General features: G+C 49.6%; 9 protein-coding genes across 9 annotated transcripts; 4 read left to right on the top strand and 5 right to left on the bottom strand.

Annotated features, from left to right (window-relative positions):
- Positions 1 to 1,220: 1,220 nt before the first annotated feature.
- N7515_006930 (beta-glucosidase) lies at positions 1,221 to 3,929 on the top strand (the record flags this gene model as incomplete). The annotated part of the gene is made up of 3 exons (XM_056667674.1): positions 1,221 to 1,277; positions 1,346 to 1,583; positions 1,642 to 3,929. 3 exons carry the CDS (start codon positions 1,221 to 1,223, stop codon positions 3,927 to 3,929), a joined length of 2,583 nt encoding a protein of 860 aa, XP_056521270.1.
- Positions 3,930 to 4,243: 314 nt separating this feature from the next.
- N7515_006929 (sialidase family protein) lies at positions 4,244 to 5,506 on the bottom strand (the record flags this gene model as incomplete). The annotated part of the gene is made up of 3 exons (XM_056667673.1): positions 4,244 to 4,675; positions 4,762 to 4,927; positions 4,995 to 5,506. 3 exons carry the CDS (start codon positions 5,504 to 5,506, stop codon positions 4,244 to 4,246), a joined length of 1,110 nt encoding a protein of 369 aa, XP_056521269.1.
- A 1,202-nt stretch (positions 5,507 to 6,708) lies between these two features.
- On the top strand, positions 6,709 to 7,506 carry N7515_006928 (uncharacterized protein; the record flags this gene model as incomplete). Its single annotated transcript, XM_056667672.1, has 1 exon — positions 6,709 to 7,506. One exon carries the CDS (start codon positions 6,709 to 6,711, stop codon positions 7,504 to 7,506), a length of 798 nt encoding a protein of 265 aa, XP_056521268.1.
- Positions 7,507 to 7,512: 6 nt separating this feature from the next.
- Positions 7,513 to 8,848, bottom strand: N7515_006927 (FAD-dependent oxidoreductase; the record flags this gene model as incomplete). Its single annotated transcript, XM_056667671.1, has 5 exons — positions 7,513 to 7,825; positions 7,910 to 8,313; positions 8,382 to 8,580; positions 8,636 to 8,755; positions 8,820 to 8,848. The coding sequence occupies 5 exons, from the start codon at positions 8,846 to 8,848 to the stop codon at positions 7,513 to 7,515; spliced, it is 1,065 nt and encodes a 354-aa protein (XP_056521267.1).
- Positions 8,849 to 10,340: 1,492 nt separating this feature from the next.
- N7515_006926 (uncharacterized protein) lies at positions 10,341 to 10,577 on the top strand (the record flags this gene model as incomplete). Its single annotated transcript, XM_056667670.1, has 1 exon — positions 10,341 to 10,577. The coding sequence occupies one exon, from the start codon at positions 10,341 to 10,343 to the stop codon at positions 10,575 to 10,577; it is 237 nt and encodes a 78-aa protein (XP_056521266.1).
- Positions 10,578 to 11,627: 1,050 nt separating this feature from the next.
- N7515_006925 (class I SAM-dependent methyltransferase) lies at positions 11,628 to 13,183 on the bottom strand (the record flags this gene model as incomplete). The annotated part of the gene is made up of 10 exons (XM_056667669.1): positions 11,628 to 11,885; positions 11,960 to 12,314; positions 12,372 to 12,402; positions 12,453 to 12,478; positions 12,537 to 12,655; positions 12,707 to 12,835; positions 12,892 to 12,898; positions 12,948 to 12,995; positions 13,046 to 13,077; positions 13,136 to 13,183. 10 exons carry the CDS (start codon positions 13,181 to 13,183, stop codon positions 11,628 to 11,630), a joined length of 1,053 nt encoding a protein of 350 aa, XP_056521265.1.
- Positions 13,184 to 14,055: 872 nt separating this feature from the next.
- N7515_006924 (uncharacterized protein) lies at positions 14,056 to 14,463 on the top strand (the record flags this gene model as incomplete). Its single annotated transcript, XM_056667668.1, has 1 exon — positions 14,056 to 14,463. The coding sequence occupies one exon, from the start codon at positions 14,056 to 14,058 to the stop codon at positions 14,461 to 14,463; it is 408 nt and encodes a 135-aa protein (XP_056521264.1).
- Positions 14,464 to 14,840: 377 nt separating this feature from the next.
- On the bottom strand, positions 14,841 to 16,379 carry N7515_006923 (FAD-dependent oxidoreductase; the record flags this gene model as incomplete). Its single annotated transcript, XM_056667667.1, has 7 exons — positions 14,841 to 14,941; positions 14,999 to 15,158; positions 15,211 to 15,244; positions 15,306 to 15,639; positions 15,697 to 15,751; positions 15,808 to 16,108; positions 16,183 to 16,379. 7 exons carry the CDS (start codon positions 16,377 to 16,379, stop codon positions 14,841 to 14,843), a joined length of 1,182 nt encoding a protein of 393 aa, XP_056521263.1.
- Positions 16,380 to 18,104: 1,725 nt separating this feature from the next.
- Positions 18,105 to 20,324, bottom strand: N7515_006922 (putative FAD monooxygenase; the record flags this gene model as incomplete). Its single annotated transcript, XM_056667666.1, has 4 exons — positions 18,105 to 18,760; positions 18,819 to 19,055; positions 19,108 to 20,128; positions 20,187 to 20,324. The coding sequence occupies 4 exons, from the start codon at positions 20,322 to 20,324 to the stop codon at positions 18,105 to 18,107; spliced, it is 2,052 nt and encodes a 683-aa protein (XP_056521262.1).
- Between the last annotated feature and the right edge of the window lie 179 nt (positions 20,325 to 20,503).

Raw genomic sequence — 20,503 nt, 5'->3', positions numbered from 1 at the left:
CCGACCCATCCCACTGAGAATAAATCACGCAGGCCGTTAATCTGGGGTACTCGGCATCCCTGAGCCTGGAACCCGCACTTTCTCTTTAGTCCCACTCCCGGTCTCATTAGCCCCGGTCTCCACGGCCGCGAAAAGGCTTAGCTGCGGATGGCGCAGTGACCAGTCTAATCACAGGTGTTGGTTTGTACAGACTCGGCCGGTGTCCTGTGTGGTAGTTGGCGCAGACCAATATCTGTGAGAAGGGAAAAAGTAGCGACTGAGTGACCTTGAAGATAATTGAGGTCGTACGCAGTACGGAGAAATCCAGCACCGATTGACGGATAAATAAAAACGAGCTTCCAGGGTTCCCCACATTTGATGTAATGAGGGGGCTATCTCCCAATTCGGAAGTATGTTTGAAGATCACGCCACTTCGGTACCTGTCATGAGAATGCAGTCAGATTCAGAATCTTTTGCAAAGTCATTTGCAAAGTCTGTGGGATGCTGTTTCCCAAGGAGGTTTGAGGGAGACTGGGAGTGTGTGTGCATGTTTTCCATGTCGAGGTCGATGTTCAGATCATCACATATGTATCCCTTACGGATTGAAGTCAATTATCAGGTGAGGCGATTGGCGAACAGACAGACCCTAGGCACTTCCAAGGCAGTCAATTTTAAATGAGACGGGGAATTAACGGAGAAGAGGAACGAGCGCTGGTGACACGGTAGCAATGGGGATGTCCAAGTTTAAGCGGTTGAGCTTTCTCCCAAGATCGAGTGGCTGGGGAACAATAGTTTCAGTATCGTGACAATTTTGAAGGGGGATTGACTCTCTCCCTGTACTCCTCTAGGAGGTTTTACCAGCCACGAATTGTCTCTCCCTTCTTCAATGAATGTGTTCTGTCTCCAGAATACTAGCGACAATTAACTCCTGGCCAATAATCAGACCCGATGGGTAACGTACGAAGTAATAAGGAAGGATTTCATGCATGCTCCAGGATGCCGATCCCTTAATTTCTCCACCTTTTTTATTCTTATTACTTTAGTACGGAGTACAGTATGAACTAGTGCCGGGCCCCTGTCCTGGGCAGGCAAAGATTGACGATATTTAAAGATGGTTCCTTCCCCGTCTGGACTGAAGCTGGTTATACGCCTTCCTTACAATAGTCACCTCTCCCCCATTTGTATCTGATCTCCCATTGTTTTGGTAGACTTGAATTATCTTCAGCTCTACTTTATCAACAATGAAGTTCGGGTGGCTCGAGGTTGCCTTGACGGCTGCCTCGGTGGCTAATGCCAATGTGAGTCGTTCAGCTCTGATCCTCCATGGACTTGGGGGGAAAAAAACTAATCAAATCGCGTCACATAGCCGTTGGCCTACTCTCCTCCTCACTACCCTTCTCCATGGATGACCGGCGCGGGCGACTGGGCTGAGGCCTACCAACGCGCCGTGGACTTTGTCTCTGGTCTGACACTGGCTGAGAAAGTCAACTTGACAACCGGTGCCGGCTGGATGCAAGAACGATGCGTCGGTGAGACCGGTGGCATTCCCCGACTCGGCATGTGGGGAATGTGTATGCAAGACTCGCCTCTGGGAGTTCGCGATAGTAAGATTGTCCTATATACGAGCACTCCGGGAATCATAGCCTAACGGCACTTCAACAGGTGATTACGCCTCCGCTTTCTCAGCGGGCGTAAATGTTGCGGCGACATGGGACAAGCGACTGGCCTACCAGCGTGGTCAGGCAATGGGAGAGGAGCACCGTGACAAGGGTGTGGATGTTCAATTGGGTCCCGTGGCTGGCCCTCTGGGCACTTACCCCGACGGCGGTCGTAACTGGGAAGGATTTTCGCCTGACCCCGTTCTGACCGGTGTGATGATGGCCGAGACGATCAAGGGTATTCAGGATTCTGGTGTTATTGCTTGTGCTAAGCATTTCATCGGCAATGAGGCGGAGCATTTCCGTCAGGCTGGCGAGGCCCAGGGATACGGGTTCAACATCAGCCAGAGTGTGAGCTCAAACATCGATGACAAACTCATGCACGAGTTGTACCTCTGGCCCTTTGTGGATGCCGTCCGCGCTGGTGTTGGCTCGGTCATGTGTTCCTACAATCAGATCAACAACAGCTACGGATGCCAGAACAGTCACACCCTCAACAAGCTGCTCAAGGGCGAGCTCGGGTTCCAGGGCTTTGTCATGAGTGACTGGGGTGCCCACCACAGCGGCGTTAGCGCTGCTCTCGCCGGTTTGGATATGTCCATGCCTGGTGATGTTGTCCTTGGCAGCCCATACTCCTACTGGGGTACCAACCTGACCGTTTCCGTTTTGAACGGCACTGTTCCCGAGTGGCGTATTGACGACATGGCTGTCCGCATTATGTCGGCTTACTACAAGGTTGGACGTGACCGTGTCCGTACTCGTCCCAACTTCAGCTCCTGGACCCGTGATGAGTACAGCTATGACCACTTCATGTTCAAGGATGGCTGGGAGAAGGTCAACGAGCGTGTCGACGTCCAGCGTGACCACGCCGCGGGTATCCGCAAGATTGGCGCTGACAGCACTGTGCTGCTCAAGAACAACGGTGCACTGCCACTCACCCACAACGAGCGCTTCATTGCAGTCCTCGGAGAAGACGCAGGCTCTAATCCCCATGGAGCCAATGGCTGCGACGACCGTGGCTGTGACGACGGCACCTTGGCCATGGGCTGGGGTAGTGGAACTGCCAACTTCCCTTACCTGGTTACTCCGGAGCAAGCTATTCAGGCCGAGGCCCTGTCCGGCGACCGAAACACCAACGTCTTCGCAGTGACTGACAATTGGGCCCTCGACAAGGTTGCAGCCACTGCCGCCCAAGCTGATGTTGCTATTGTCTTTGTCAACTCCGACTCTGGTGAAGGCTACATCAATGTCGATGGCAACGAGGGTGACCGCAAGAATATGACTCTGTGGAAGAACGGCGAGGAGCTCATCAAGACTGCCGCCAAGTCGTGCAACAACACCATCGTCGTGATTCACAGCACAGGCTCCGTTCTCGTCAGCGATTGGTATGACAATGACAACATTACCGCCATTCTTTGGGCTGGAATACCCGGCCAGGAGAGCGGTAACAGTCTGGTGGATGTTCTGTATGGTCGCGTCAACCCTGGTGCTAAGTCTCCCTTCACCTGGGGTAAGACCCGCAAGGATTATGGCGCCCCGCTTTTCGCTGTGCCCAACAACGGTGCCGATGCGCCTCAGGACAACTTTGAGGATGGTCTTTTCATTGACTACCGCCGCTTCGACAAGGACAACACCGAGCCAATCTACGAGTTCGGCTACGGTCTGAGCTACACCACCTTCGCCTTCTCTGACCTCAAGGTCACTCCTCTTTCCGCACCCAAGTACCACCCCACCACCGGCAAGACCAAGAAGGCTCCTGAACTTGGCGAGCCCGGTGATGCATCGGACAACCTGTACCCTGATGACATCAGAGTGGTCCGCCAGTACCTCTACCCTTACCTGAACTCTACTGATCTGCGCGCCTCATCCGGCGATCCGGAATACGGCATGCACTCCAAGAAGTATCTTCCCAAGGGCTCCAGCGATGGATCCGCGCAGAAGCTTCTTCCTGCTAGTGGCCCCTCTGGTGGCAACCCTGGTCTCTTTGAGGACCTCTACCAAGTGACCGCTACTATCACCAACACTGGTTCCGTGGCCGGTGACGAGGTCCCCCAACTTTATGTCTCTCTCGGTGGCAAGGACGACCCCGTCAAGGTCCTTCGCCAGTTTGACCGAGTCACCGTCGCCCCTGGAGAGTCTGTCCAGTGGACCACCACTCTGAACCGCCGCGACGTCTCCAACTGGGATGTTGCCTCTCAGAACTGGGTTGTCTCCAACGCCCAGAAGAAGGTGTACGTGGGTAACTCCTCCCGCAAGCTGCCTCTCTCGGCCGATCTGCCCAAGGCTCACTAATTGTTCTCTTTTATTCTTAAAATGAGGCAGGAGGATCAGTCATTTCCTTCAGTTGTACAGGCGGCATTTCTTTCTTTTGCACATAATTCCTTTCAATCATAGTCCTATGGCTAGTATAGTTAATGGACCCTTTTTACTTCAAGTATCCTATCAACCGCATAATATTTGTGCCATCAACCTCGTGATCCGTTGCAGCTCTACCCGTTGTGGGCTTCGCAGGAGCGGGCTAGTATACAGACTTAGGGACGGTAACTTGAACGGGCCATGGACAGTATATGGTTGCCAGTTGGTGAAAGGACTTGTACACTTGTACATCACAGTACCTCACTCAAATCCATCACGCTCACGGAGACCCGATTACTCGTCCCAGACAGCACACCAGCAGAATGCACTAGGAGATACCTCCCTCCATCCTCTGACAGCACGCGCAAAGACCGTGTATAGCCATGTTCCTCAGGACAAGCGATCTCCGTCCACTCCCCGTCTCCAAGAGCCTTATTGATGAATAAAGTGCTCTGTGTCCCAGAACTGACGATGATAGTGCCATTATCACCGCCATATGGTGTCCACACAGCGTACGGCGAGGATGTAGGCTGCGTGCCACTGGAGACTACCAGGCGCTGGCCGGGTGCCGAGGCGATATCCTCGGGATCGGAGGATATACGGTAGTACAGCGGGAAGGAGTAGTCTGATGTGCCGAAGAAAGAGCCGTATTCGTAGATGTAGAAGAATTTCCCGTTAGGGAGCTGGATCAAGTCAGTAGATGTATTTTTTTTGCTGGGTGTAGTATGAATCTATCCGCAATTGAATCGTTGCGTTCGTCTCAGCTTACCTCGGCGATAACTGGCATCCCGGGTCGATCAGTGTATGTCGGGTAAGTGACATCTTCTACAACCGGTCCCCAATTCTTCAGATCGGTCGAGACTTGGTGCACCATTGTCTGTCCGTATGTGGCATTATCTCTTTGATCGGAGTAATAGCAGATCAGCTTGCCCTCACTACAAGTCATATTAGCAACTCGATTTAACTCGTATAAACCTGAAAAAGAGAGAGAAAAAAACATACTATGCAAGCAAAAATGGCTCCCACACAGGCGTCAACCCATTAACCGGCTGCGCCTCTCCACCCGCAGCAATATGGCTAACGAATTCCCAACTCAGCCCATCATCCTGCGAAGCATATAGGTCGATATTCGTTGAAGACAGATCAGTCGGGATACTACTACCCGCTAACAGCAGAGTCCCTTCCTCGAATGAGCCAATGCTCTCGGGCAAGTAGTAGAGGAACGGCTGGTAGCGCAGTCCGTATCCATTAGCTGTGTCTTGAACGCGGGAGATCTCCTCCCAGGTCTTGCCGTGGTCTTGGGAGCGGTAGATGGGGAAGTAGACTTGAGGTGGTTCTGGGGAGTAGTTTTCCCATGTTGTGAGTAGATCGCCGTTTGGGAGTTCGGCATTGCGGGGGTAGAGGGTTCGAGGAATGGTGTAGTCTGATGGTGGTGTGAAGATTGTTATATCTGTGAGTGGGAGTGTCGCTGCAGCGACGGTTGCTGCTAAGGAAAGGATGTGTGGGAATCTCATGGTTCTGATTTCAATTGATTTGGATGGTAGTTTGCTTCAATTGATATCTGTATAATGCTGCTTTTATAGCTCGTTCTTGTCTGATATCTGTGTCTTGGCATACAAGATATTCCGGACACATCTATGATCTCCGCCGGAGTTGAGCTTCTTCTGGACTACTTTGAGACTATTCCCGAGGTACAACCCCCAGGGCCGGGGAAATAACTCAAAACCAAGTCTGTTGATATTTCCATCAATCGCGCATGCATGGCCACATCACGTGTGAGGGGGCTATGCCCCTCATACCCGTGGACATATAGATGAATTTCATCACCATCATTCCATTATCACTGATTCACTGCCATACTCCCAAGGATAGGTTTGCCCAAATCCGCTCAATTAAGATGGGCCATGGCCCATCGACTGCATAGTCCAGCGCCATTGAGTCCCGGAAACGTAACCAAGTGACACATTCGCTGCTGCCTGGAAAAACGGTGAAGACAGACAGGTACACAGTTGGCAGCATAGGCCTTTGTAACTGATGCACCGTGAAGAACGTGGTTACCATCGAGACTGTGGATAAAACCCTCGGTAAGCACCAAAGGTGGACTGCGACACAGAGCATTGTCGATAGACAGCCCTATCTGAGAATCTGTGCTGATATCATGGCGTAGTAAGCCTTGGGATTTGGTAGAGGGTAGGCGGAGGCGCAGACCTCGACAATATCCTTGCAAGGCTCTAATATGTCGACTTCACCAATTTCACAGCCAATATATGGAAGCCTGACAATTGCACAGCCCAATACGAGGGAGGCAAAGTCGCCCCCATTTCCACTCCCAAATATAGAAGGCATCTGACCAATCAGACAAGCTAAGGCATCTCACAGCCATGGAACATCGCCATGATCATGGAACAACTTGAGAAGTCTTTGTTGATTCTGTCATATCGAACTTATATACTGCGTATCGCCCACCGATTCCACGTTTTTGACACATTCACATTACATTTTAGCGAAACATCCCAACTAGTTCGACCTTGGAGGACCAACCTCTCTCCATCCACGAACTCGTATCGTTTGAATCCCAAAAATGACATCTACCGACCTTGAAAATTACCCAAAAGCCCAATGGAAACAATCAGCAGGAAAATGGCGCCGATCAACAAAAGACCTAGTCGGCCGTTCAACAGGCTGGTATAATTCAAGGCATCACACTAAATCGACAATGGATATGCGGAACGTCTCAAAAGACCGATGCCAGCAGTCCACTAAAGGAATGCCGTTCCGAGCGGTCTCGAAATGGAACCAAACGGATAAATTACACCGGGTCGCTCGCCTCGAAGACTCCGATGAACACGCACTAGATCAGAATCCATCTTCAGCACCATCACCACCACGATTTTACTCACGCACATCTTCAAACACCAAGACGGAGTCGTCCTCGGGCCCGAAGTCAATCACCACTCAATCCCATCTATCGCCAGAGCAGCAGATTAGAGGATTCTACAATGCCATTGTTCCGGTCATGTCACTGGTCGCACAGACAAAACAGCTACGGAACGAAAAAATAGCATCGCTGGGCGAGATTGAGGATGAATGGATCAGCTCGACCATCGCTGATGCGGAAAATGCTGCCGATGATTTGTCGGTCTTATTGAAGCCTTTTTGGGTCAAGCAGTCTAATTGCAACGGCTGGAATCGTGACCACTACAACCATGCCTCGAAGAAGGAATCCTGGATGCTTCTTTGTCATAGCAGAGTGGAGACGGTTCTTGGCCACCTCCATGCTTTGAAAGTGACCTCGGGGTCAGCAGTTCCGTCGGGTACTCCAGTGATTTCGGAAATTTCGAGTGAGACGCAAATAGTTTCTGTCTTTGAGGTTCCCTCTACGCCTGCGACAGTCGAGAAAGCTGTGCCGAGAATTATCGTGACGCAATGGGATGGGGAGCATGATGCTCGGATGGATCAAAAAGATGTAAGGACGGAAAAGAGACCCACGAATGATGACATTAAAATTCTATAATTGTATTCAAAGACGCGGTTGAGACTGAATACCAAGTGCTTTGATCTCCTCTTCCACAGTATCGACAGCTTCAACTGCCATTCCGTAACCAGCCTGGAAACCAGTCCCACCAGCGCCATAGTTGTGGACGAGGATACCCGGTCGTCCTGTAGCGCCTACTTGCACATGTTGTCTGGCAACACGAGCGCCTCCCTCCCGAGAAGGGCGTAGACCGGCGAATGCACTCAGTATCTCAGTCCTGTCGGAATCCAGGACAGGGAGCAGTGCCTTTGTCCGTGACAATATCGATTCTGTCTCTTCTCCGAATGTATCTGATGTTCTGGTGAATGGGTTAGCACTTGTCTTATGCATTACCGGAAATAGTAATGGGAGACCATGGCTGTTCTGACAAGATTTCACTTACCCAACGCCCTTTTGCATATACCCACCCAAGACCACATTTCCATTCGAGTACGGCCGAGGAATGATATAAGTCTCATAGTCCTTCCCATGTCTCATGACATTTTGCTGAACTTGAGATGCTTTCACAAGGAGAATTTGCCCTCTAGTGGGAAAGCACTTCGAGTCTTGGACTCCCTGCAACTCCCTCGCTGCATTTCCAGTGCAATTGAACACAATCTTCGTATCCCTGCTGAGATAGCCGTACGAGACATGAGAGACCCTCTTGCGAGTAACGTGCACTCCATATTTCTGTGTGAGTTTCTTCAATAGATAGCGAATATGCGTCGGTGCGTTAACCGTGATCGTCGTGAATTTCACCCCAAAGGCAACGCCAACCGGCAAATCCTGTGTAGGGATCTCTCTAAACTATGAAGTGTCAATATCCATGAACAAGATTATGAAACTTATAGTTATAAGCCTGACGCATGACTCACGTCCTTGAGATACTCAGCCATGGAGTCAATCTTCGCTCGCGATGGTAGCTCATCCCAGTATTCGATTGAAGCCGTTTCTTTCACGAAGGCATTCTTGCCATCCTTGGCTGCAAGATCGAGAAGATACTTGTACCCAAACTTGTCCCATCGTAGTGCATTCTCATCACTGGCTGATAGAGCAGAGAAATTGGCTCCAGCCCTGGGATCTGATCAATTCAACTGTGATTGAAGCGGTAACGGGAGGTCCAACGAACCATGGCGAAGTGTAATTTATTGAAGTGTCTCCCGGAAGATGCTCTGCAATGATAGTTGTGTAATGGCCGTAGCCCTTTTCAGCAAGCACGAGGGCTACTTTCAGTCCGATTACACCGGCACTTGAAGAGAAGAGGTAAATATGGGCGATTCGAGGCAATAGTTGAGTGTTCGGATCTCCCTTACCCGATGATTACAATGGATTCGCTTTTCATGATGGTAGATCTTGAGGCACCTTGTGATTCCTTTGATCGCGAGTCAAATATCGCTCAACTCAAGGACTAGAAACACCTTAAGAGCGACGGTCTTTATCAAATTAAATCTCGACCTTAATCCGCGGCAAAGTCCGCGGGCCCTTGCGCCCGCGGCTCAATTGAGGGACTCCGGGTGGTGGAGACTGGAGGCCCCGGTGGGGACGGACCGACGGAGGATGGACTGTATGACTCCTTATTGGACGAAAGGTGCACCATCCAAGGAGCCCCATCGCGGTGGGAGGTAGGAAACAGTTCAACGACACGACCTTTACTATCTAATTGTGCTACGACACTCTGACCGCTTCCCGGTGTTAGAGCACTAGTTGAGCGGCGTTGATAGGCACATGGACCTGGAGGTAGGTATGATGTCATAAGATTTTGCTTTCGTTTGCTTTGTTTGTTTTGCTTGTTTGGGAAATCTCGAAGGAAGGAACAAGACAGCAAAACGCCAATCTCGCTTATCAAGCTTTTTGGTCCTCGGACTTTGATAGTATTTCGGAAAGCGACGAAGTGAATAATCATGAATCTCATGACAGGTTAACTCATATCCCTACAGTAGTACGATTACATACAACATACCTGACCTCGGATATGACAAGCTAAGTGTCTCGCCACTCGACGGATCTCAAATGAAAATATGAACAAAGAGATAATAGCGCTTGGGGGCTGAGCTGCAAATGCGCCACCATACAGCTTGTCTACGAGATGCCCCTGCGTTCTTTGTCTGGAATTCATTTGACATAGGAATTGGTGCAAGCTCAGATAAGAATCGCTATGTTGTAGCTCGCCGCTAGCTCCACGAGGGACTGACGGAACGTTGCTATCATTTTGTGACCTTTGAGTGATGTCCCAGGCCTGAATCGCCCAAGGGCCCATGGCCCCACTTGTATAGCTGGATAAGGGGAAATTTTACCTCTCCCCCTTCCCCTTTCCTTGCTATTTCCATGTCTTTCTTCACAATAATCTGCGTTTTTACGACTTCTTGATCAAGATTTCGATGGCTTCTGCACTAACTCTCGAAAGGCAATAGCGAATTCATTGCCCCTTAGAAAGGAAGAGGAGGCATCTCGAACTTCGAAGTAAAAACAAGGTTCTAGGCACCAAATACGCTAAAGGGCTAACAGTGGATAATGGATGTAGCCCCGATTTTCGCCGATACATTATGAGTCAATCACGGAAACAAAGATTGACAAAGCACTAAATCGATAGGGGAAAAAGCCTCCTCGTGGAATGTATGCAGGGCTGATAAAACCCTGATGTAAGTCGGGGATTTCTCGGCGGGGATAACTCGGTGGGACCTCGGGAAGGGTCGGTCTACGTTTATTCAACTGCGTAGAGTTGATGACATATCACCCCGGGGTCCTACCAGCACTTATAAAGTCTGCTGGATCGCCGTGCAAATTCGCTGATAACCAGACAAGGAATTGAAAATCATCTTCTATTATCATTCACCATGTCTGACCACGTCGGTTCAGGATATTCTACCCCGAACATGAGCAATTCACAGGCTTCCTCCGTCGAGGATCTCAAGGCCGATGAGTCACATCTTACACCTGTCCAGCGCTTGAAGAAGCGTTGGAGAGAGATTCAGAAGAAGTGGGGACCTCTTATGGCCGCCAAAGAAAGTTGGGAAGATGAATACACCTTCACGCCTGGCCGGTACTCTGGCCAGGGACGGGACCAGTGTTAAGCTTGACGACCGTGAGTTTATTACGTTTGCCACATCTTCATCGGGGTTGCTAATGCCATATAAAGGAACTCAACCATGTCAAGAGATTTATCGAAGAGCCATGCAGCATTTGCATTCATCATCGCCAAGCGTTATATGCCATCTTCTTACAACACAATCACTTTGGACTCCTGCCCAAGATACTATCTCCTCACGCGACCTACGAAACCTTTAAAAAAATTGGCGTCCATTTCAAACAACCAGGACAATGACTATTCTGCAACATGATGTTTCTCATGCTCGAGCGGCACATCTTACTGGCGGATCCCCTCAAACACCGAGAAATGGCCATTTCTACAGATGTTACACATACCTTCTGCTTTACTGCTTGATACCTCATACTTCATTATAATGTATAATAGTACAATGCATACTCACCTTCGTGTTGACATATCTATATTTCGAACATTCGAACATAAGTAATCCCATCCGGTGGAAGTGTAAAGGAAAGATGTATGGGAAGAGAACCATGGATCCAGGGCTGACGTTATTTCACTCTATGGATGTTCCGAGTTTCTTTGTTGTTTTTTGTCTGGTTAACAGCACTAGCCTGCCCAGGTGGCAATTAGTACTTTCAGGACCTCGGGAAGACGGCGAACTTAAAGAAAATGATTACTTCATACTGAGTAGATGAGAATATGATGAAATGATAAGGTAGTGATTATGATTTATGATACAATCCGAGGTCCAGCCCAATAATGACTCACCTGCAACTACGTTCTCTACGAGCCTGCCCGTAGAAAAGATCCATCAATCAAATCCCAAATCCCGAATCCTAAAATTTCTGTCCTACAATGCCCGAGAACGATGTTCCCCGGTCCTCAGGGCCCAGGCACCAGAAGTGGAGATGCAGCACGATAACGTCCCGATCTCGTCCCACTGAGCACTGGCATTAACCTTAACTCTAAATATAGAAATAGCACAAGGGAACACAAGCCATCTAGACTGGGTGCGTAGGTGAAATAGAAGCTCTTACAGGTTTGTTTGTACACACAACATACTAGTCCCAAATCACGTCGGCTTAGCCTCCACCTCCACCCCAGGTTTCTGACCGTAAACAACACGCAATTTGGTATACACATGGTGTGAAGTATCCCGCAACTCTTTCCGAATCCCCGCCAACAGTCCCTCGATCTCAGCGCGCGTCCAGCCAAGCATTCGCGTGAAGAGCGCATATGTGTACGTAGGCATAGCCTCGAGCATGTTGATCTGATGGTATCGGCCAAGTTCCTTGAGTTTGGGGTCCTTGGGCCATGGGCTTTGGGGCAGCTGGGCAACAATCAGTATGGAGGTTCGCTTTTTCCCCCAACCCTATCGAGAATTGGGGGTGTAGCAAAACATACCTTGTAAGTATCTTCTCTGACATTGGCAAACCCGGCCTTCTCCATCCGTGCTTTCCATGACGGCGAGGACGTCATGTCTTTACCGAAGATTCGTGATGATTCGTGCATGTGCTTGATGGCTAGAAGAAAGTTCGTCGCCCGGAGGTGAGTGCCATCGTCCGAGTGTGTGGTAACATCTATGGTGGCGAGTTCGAACCAGCCGTTTGGGTTCAGGTTTTCGAGTGCTTGCTGGAAGAGACGGTCGTGGTCTCGGATTGATCCTTCCAGCTCGCGGCCGTGGATATAGTCAAATGGTTTGCTGTATGACCATGGCTGTTCGAAGTCGTCGATTTCGAAGCGGCAGTTTGGAGGAACCCTGGGTGTATTAGTACTGTTAAAACTGGGGTTGAAAGAAAATGGAACTTGTGCTCACCATGAGGGCTGGATGGCGCTTAGGTCAATTCCTGTTTGGGTGAGCCAGTGGTCTAATTGAGTGGTGGATGTATGTCCATACCGATCACTTGTGATTTTGGATTCAAACTAGATTGCTTGTCAGTGGCTGATTGTAGGGGAAAGCATAGCTCAGAAGAGAACTTACTCGGCGTATTCAATTGCCCATAGACCTGTCCCTGTCCCGAGGTCCAGTACTCTCTTCGGGTCTTTGATGGGTGCTGAATACAATTCTCCTTTAAGAAGCATGAGATAAATGTGATGACTCTGTCACTCATTAATAAATGGTTTAGTCGTAATCAAACTGCCCGGACTGACCAAATCGAGGCGGTCTTGCTCTTGTTCATCATTTGGCTTGAAAATTAGTTTCGGATTGGAATCAGAGATTGTAGGTTCACACACCAGAATGTATTCTCCTTCATGATATGAATGATATCTGCGACCGTTCTATGTCAAATCAGCACAGAGTCTAGGGATGGCTATCAATTGACATTGCAACGCACTTCGTATCTGTAATTGTCAGCAGCCATTGCATGAAATTCAAGTCGCATTAACATACTGGTAATTCAATGCGCTCGACGTCACACTTGTGGTGTAACTGGCATCACTTCCAAATGGTCAGTCATGTACATATCATCAGCAGTCATTTGAACGCACGACTCGGCGTATCTTGATTCCGCATCAGAGGCCTATGAGAGGTTTAGTTGAATGAACGATCAAGAAACCTTACTCTCATGAGTTACTCACATCATCAGGCTCGATGGGAACTGAACCGGGGTTCGAGCTGGGTGGCATTATCGTACAGTTGTGATCTACAGCCCTAAACACGCCGCTGTCAAGGGGGTTTCAAGACTGGCAGAAGAAGACAAAGCGAAAAGTGCGAAAAGTATTCACACCGTCTTCTGACCCCCTTATGATCCATCTGACCCCTCTATCTTCGAGCTTTTAGCGTTCCGGATTGTCGGGTCCAGGGATACAACGTGGCCATCGTTGCGCGGCGCAAATAGTGCTCCTTTTAGTGGAGGACGATACCCTATTTGTTTAGATCCCGGCGATATAACGGCTTTTATGGATACTAACAGAAGCGGTAAACCTGTGGATCACACCCTGACCCACATCAGAAGGGGGCCGTTTTGGGGGCCAATCAAGACATGCAGTGGAAACGGGAAGTCCGAGGGGTTTCAAGATTAAATGCGGCGTCTAAGCACGGGTGGTTGACTTGATTTCCTATTTTCCCTTCATGGTCCTATACCCTATTCCCTACAAACTCAAGTTAGCCGAAGATTCAGAAGCTCAAAGGACGCAAAACCAAAATCAAACCTGGTCCGACCGAAGGGCCACATAAAAGCGCAAGCCATTGACATCAATCCCGAGTACTTTCACCTTGTTGGAGTGGATGAAGTGCTCCGTACACACGGGGAGAGCCCAATTGCTCAAACTCGCTGCTAGTCACTCAGTTATCGCTGTAACACTGTCGGTCCCGACAGTCTGGTTGTTCGCCACTACAAAGAGGGGGGAGGAACAAAGACTATCCACTCACCGTAATGATAGTCGTGCCGGCCCAATCCTGAATGTTTTCAGGATGAGAATGTGATTCAGATTGCGTATGCAAGAAGCCACTTTCTACGCCGTCATAAGTTATCTGCAGGACCTCGGGACTATTCACCATGGCATGGCTCGCCTCCGTACAGCATCCCGTACAGCATACCGGGATGCAGATGGCCGTAGCCCGTAGGATTCTAGAACTCAGGCTTGCGAAGGCGCATCACGTGGATGCACGTGTGCGCGATGGGCACTTAGCGTCTGTTCTGCATCGCATCATGCACAGTACTTCTTCCACCCTCGAACAATCCTCCGACCGAGACTTCGTCACTTCGAGTGGGAGACAAGCGGCCTTCCGCCCGTTGGCCGAAGGATCGGACTCCGCCATGATTTGTTGCGCCGATCAGGACGGGAAGATTGAATGTGAACATTGGGAAAATGAAATGTCGAACTCAGTTTGTTCCCACTCCCTTGATCATGTCGGCGACTCGGCGTCTCGCTCATCTGGGATTCCCCTCGAAGTCTCCGATTAGTCGCCATCAGATTCACCCATGAAGCCTACTACCACTTGTCATCCTTGTCGGTGTGGTCACCGTGTGCGTACCCAGATTGCTAACGGAAGAGATGTGATAGTTCGATCCCATTGCTTGATATTGCTTGATACACACAGATACTTTGGCAAGATAATCTTCTTCATATCAGTGCGTAAATGTAGGATCTGCCAACTCATAGGTATGCGCAAAGTCATGACAAAGCCACTGAATTTGTCCATCATACGATCATTCTTACCCGGTTTATACTTCAATCTCTTGCAAATTGCCTCTACTCCGTATCTTGGCTACTGGTCACATTGATGTATGCTTCTAGGTACAGCATCCTCGCCGTTTCAAATATGCAGAACGGTTATAAACTAAAGGTGAGCTTTCCCGCTAGGGAACAAGAACTCATCGACCAGTTTGGCCGCCTCTCGTGCTACTCCAAACCCAAAGATATAACCCCCTCCATTAATACCTAGAAGTCATCAGTCTGTGAGAGTCCCAGTAGCACTATATTCACGGCCCGACTTACCATACGCATGGACGATGTGCTGACCACCTTTGACTTCCTTCTCAATGCGCATCCCGGAAGACCGGTACGGTCGAATGCCTATGTTGTGACCCACGAGGTCATAACTAGACAGATCTCCAGAGAAGCCTCCAGGAAGATATTGGCTAACTCTCCGCACGATCTGGGCGGTGTTAGTCTTCTGTGTTTGGTGGATGGGGATTCGCGTAACTCACATCTTTGTCGACCTCGATATCCACCGCCGTATTACTATTTATTCAGATTGTTGTTAGTGGCAGAGTCTGTGAAGTATAGAACTGCTTCGACTTACAGCACATCCGGATCTCTGATGCCTCCAAGAATAACCGTACCATCAAGGCGAGGTATGACATAGGTATAGTCCTTTCCATTATCGCGCATGAGATGTTTCTGGTAATCGCTCTTTACGACCATAACCTGTCCCTTGAGCAACTCCATAGTCTCGTCTTTGACGTCGTCGAGGTATTTCGGACCAGCTCCTGTCGCATTAATGAGAACGTCATGGCCCAGGTGGCTCGCGTCTGCCAGAGATCCTAGATTCATGCGCTTGAACTTCACGCCCGAATTTTCGAGTTTCTGCTTCAGCCAAGGGAGGAAAATATTCGGGTTGAGGACAACTGTCGTATCTACACAGTAATGTTTGTCAGTGTGTTGATCGTCCAATCAAGAGGACATGGGCATACATGTTATTCCAACTTTCGCTCCTCTTGGAAGCTGATCTTTCGGTAGGAAGCGAAACTACAGACTCAGTCAGCTTGGTCTACCAATTACCAGATAGGAATGAGGTGAGGTACGTTTGGCACATAGTCGCTAAACCATAGATCGTCGGCAGTCCTCTCTTCATCGAAGAACTTCTCCATCGGAATCTTCTTCACGCTAGATTCCGGGAAACTGTTCGCTATTCTCCATAGTTCACGGAAGGCATCACGTTGCATCATCCGCTCGCGAGGTTCAGAGCAATAGCCCGCAACGAAGCTAGCGCCGGCCCATGGACTAGCCCATTCAATTGAAGGGTCGTCGCCAGGGATATTTCTTGCGATGATAGTGATCTCGTGGTGTCGCGAAAGCTGCGCTGCTATAGCTAGGCCGATGATGCTGCGGATGTATCCGTGTTAAACATGTTTTCGTCTACTGGGATACCCCGGGCGGTCGATCAGAGGTGGTCTTACCCTGACCCAACGATGGTAATCCGTGCCATGATATGGAGCGAACTGATGAGGTCTGAAGCGAGTTGGAGGGCGTGGATTATAGTCTTTAGGTTGGATGTTTTGGAGATTTGGCAATACGACGGGCGGTTCACGCCCAGGTAGGGGAGAATATATATTCTCCATCGGTTATCTTCGCCATTCTTCTCGTTGAACCCCATTGCAGATTCAATTAGGCAAGTAGGTCCGTCAAACTCTCAGCCCCATGCCCAGGGTACAATAGAACGGTCCCGTCGCTTCGGAAGCTTGAACCGCAATAAGACGGAGATAACCGGCAAGCCACCCGATACTAGGTACTCTCTCGGACTGCTCTTCCTAACTTAGCTGTGTAAGCACTTAGCAGCATCAGCTCTGGAAGCCGTCTCACCTACACTGTACAGCACTGTTCCTAGGTACCTACAGCATATTGAGAGATATGAACGTCGGGACAAGTGTAAGTTGCGGCTTGCCGTCCATTGGACGATGGGACCGGCGATTCGACAGTCAGGCGGTGTGTCAACGGCCACATTCTTGCTTATGAGAAAAACCCCAAATGCTAAAATGTTAGTGCTGTATGATATATCAGGAGGACAGCTTTATTCTGACCAGATGATGTATCTGAGCAGTCATTTCGGTCGTTATATGGCATAAAAGTGGTAAATTTTTCAACAAGTCCGATGTAGTGTAGGGGTTATCACTGTGCTCTTTCACAGCACTAACGGGGGTTCGAATCCCCCCATCGGAGTATCTTTTTGCATTTTGTTACACTCCGTTTTTTCACACTCCTCTACTACACGTAACAATCGCGCATTTCCAAGCTTCCATCTGCATTATCGGTTGGAGACGACAATAAACGATTGGTGGGTAGAGCCTACTGGTCGTGAGTTATGGTATGGCCTGATGGCCAATTAGTAGGAAGCCCATCATGATCACGGAATCATCGCTCAAATGCAACACGAAACTCATTATTTTCCCACCTTGGATGTACCAACCCAGCAGTAATTTTGTATTTTCTACTGCGTGAAGTGTATATTCGCTATCAAAGTTCCAGGCGTCATTAGGACCGATGCACCTGGCCTTTCCATATAAATCAGATGTTTATCTATTCAGCCTATCGAGAGAGGGAAGCAACCCTAGAGTGTATCACTTGGAATTGCGTTGTCATGATGGTCCCTAGGTAAGACTTAGACGGAATCGCGTACGGAGTAGTTGGCGCCGCTCGGCAGCTTGATCTCCAATCTTGGGAGGGTTCAACTCCTCGCCGACCCAGTAACCGAAACCTATTGCCTTGTTTACCCGCCCTCTCACCCAGTTAGCTTCATGTTTGTTAGACAGCGTCATGTTTCCTATTTTTTGACCTCATCAAAACATTAAGGACAAAATTTTACACAACAATCCGATGTAGTGTAGGGGTTATCACTGTGCTCTTTCACAGCACTAACGGGGGTTCGAATCCCCCCATCGGAGTTTCTTTTTGCATTTTTGATGTCCAACCTGACATTCACAAGCTCTTTTTTTGTGTCAATACAACTACACAGCTAGAGCCCACAGCTAGGGCCAGCTGATGAATCGGTCGCTTGCAAGGTTAGCTAGTTGAGCCATGTCTCTAAAGGCATACGGGTGTCGTCTATGCACACCATCCATTCCACTTCTCACCTAGGCATATAGTAAATCAGTCATTCACGATTGCCTACCACTTTATCTCACCGGAGCGAAGACCGAATACACATGGCAACGAATAGTTATGGAGGAAAGGACTTTCTAGTTTCTTAAGCACCGTAGATAAACAGTCAGTTCTCGTACATGGTGAGCAAGCTTCACAAGTCCCGAGTATCTTCCAGGTTCATATCCAGGAACCAAATGCATTAAACTGAGTATCAAAAATTTCAATACAACAGTAGCTAGCATCATAGGCCCTGAGTTGTTTTTCCAGCCACCTGCTGTTTCATAAATCCAGCAAAGAACTGTGACATCTGCTCATAGTCATCCACCTCTCCTATCCAGCTGATATACTGATCAGGACGAACGATGACACTGGCACCACGGCTTGGGTCAATGCCATAGTTATCATAAGCATGTCCATGGCCTTCATGGTAGGAGTCCTCGTCGACAAACACCTTCCAATAGTCCCATCCCTCGTGACCGTGGTTGGGATGGAATGCCTCCGGAAGATCGAGCAGCTCGATGTCTCTTCGGTGACCGGAGTGAACAGTCAGAACCTCGATCACACTGTCAATAGGCTTGCCAGGTGGTGTGAATTGGCGAATGAACGAGTCAGGCGCGTCCAAAGCTGCACCTAGATTTTCGAAGCGCTGCATATTGCTGGACTCGGTGAGTGTTCCGGGGAAAACGATCACTCTCCAGCGTCCGTTACTCTTCAGTAATTCTTGCAGATGCCATGGACGTGCATCGGCGTGGTTCAAGACCTTGAAGCTGGGAATGCGTTTGCCGACGTCGAGCTTGGTAGCCAGCTGTGGCTTTCTGACGATCTGCTGCGTGCCGTTGGTTCCTTCTGTGGCACTCTTTTCCTTTGCAACAAGAACACTTGCATCATAGTTGACAGCTGGAATGCGGAAGTTAGTGGTAATTACTCGTTGGGTTGGGAAATGGGAGACTCATACCGGTTCCGCTCGCAAACTCGTTTCCCTTTTCGAATGCCCTCTTGAACTCTTCCATGCTGACTCCCTCCTCATCCATGACATCCTTGGCCGGGCGTCCGGAGAAAAGTCTTGAGAAGCGCTGATCAAATGCGATCAGCTGCTGTGCAATCGTCTTTCTCTCAGATTCGTAGGTTTTCAGAATTGATGGGTCACTGATGCCGTTGATCACATGTGCGAGCTTCCATCCCAAGTTATATGCTATTGACACGTTAGCATTTGATTCGTTGATGCAAGAATTTCGGAAACTTACTATCTTGCATACTAACGTTCATACCCTGTCCAGCCTTGGGAGAGTGGGTGTGAACAGCATCGCCAGCCAGGAAGACACGATCATGCAGCGAGAAGTGGTTACCTACGCGCTGGCCGATCTGATACGCCGTCCACCAGTCGCAGTATGCGTAATCGAGCTTATATGGGTGCAAGATGCGCTGGGCGGATTTCAAGATGATCTCCGGGGTAATCCAGGAGCGGTCAGCTTTGGCGCCGTTCTTCTGATAATTTGTCGTCTGGAGCTGGATGTACAGTCGCACAAGCTTATTCTCACGGGGGATAACCATCACGCTGCCATCATTTGCAGAGTGGATCGCGCATCGGTGGCGAATATCAGGGAAGTCCGTGATGGGGATAATGTCGAGCACACCCCAGATATAATCCGTTGAGTCTCCTTCCAGGCTAAAGCCTGCCTGGCGGCGCACCCAAGAGTGAGCGCCGTCGCAACCAACCATGAATTTTGCCTTGACAAGCTCCACTTCATTGGCGTTCCGACTGGAGGCCTCTGCCGCCCGAATGAGGTCGTCGGTATCATCGGCGACCAAGTTGCTCCGAAACAGTCCGTCGTCGACTACCTTCTGCTGACCGTCGGCCAGTTTCTGGTGCTGCTGCCGTTGTTGGGGGGTGGCGTCTTCCTCGGACAAGGTGCGGAGCATAACACTGATCGGGTAGTCCTCAAAATCGGCGGCCTTGGCCTCGTTGAATTCGAAGGATGTGGGCAGAACACCGCGCTCAACGCGGATGTCACTGTGTGCCTTGATCGAATCGAGGAAGAACTGCTCAATGCGACCCTGGTGAAGCACGACCTGTTGGAAACGACTGATTCCAGGAATGGTGTCGGGAATGCGATCGGATCGCTGAAGCTTGCCATTCTCGTCGGGGTTCCAGAGACAGATCTCTAGCATGTGGTTCGCTTCAGTCCAGGCGCGCTGGGCCATCCCGAAGGAGTCGAAGATCTCCAAGGTGCGGCATTGTAGACCGTCTGCCTGGCCGTTGTATACCTGTAATGAGGTCAGTATTTGTCCTGGATACTTGTATTTGCACGGGGATTGTGAATACCTTTGTGCCACGTTTATCCACGATACGTGTCTTGACTCCGCAGCGACTTAGCCAGTTGGCTAGCATGAGGCCAGCCGGGCCAGCACCGACGATAAGAACATCCACATGGCTCTCTTTGGTGGAAATTGTACCTGTCATGATGGGCTTTCTATATTCTCTGATCCCTGTCGATCACAAACGCTGTGGCCTCTTATATACTCTAGGTTTGGGGTTCAGGTGTGGATTGAAGGTGTCGGAGAATGTGGGGAAGCTGCTTCTCCAGCTTACCCCAGAAGAAGGGCTGGGCATCTGTGCTTCTCATGATAGGTCGCTTTCAG

This window comes from Penicillium bovifimosum, assembly GCF_028826915.1.
Source record: "Penicillium bovifimosum strain IBT 22155 chromosome Unknown utg000005l_segment0_segment0, whole genome shotgun sequence".
NCBI lineage: Eukaryota > Fungi > Ascomycota > Eurotiomycetes > Eurotiales > Aspergillaceae > Penicillium > Penicillium bovifimosum.
The sequence above is the reverse complement of the archived record's forward strand: the minus strand, read 5'-3'. Positions and strand labels throughout refer to the sequence as shown.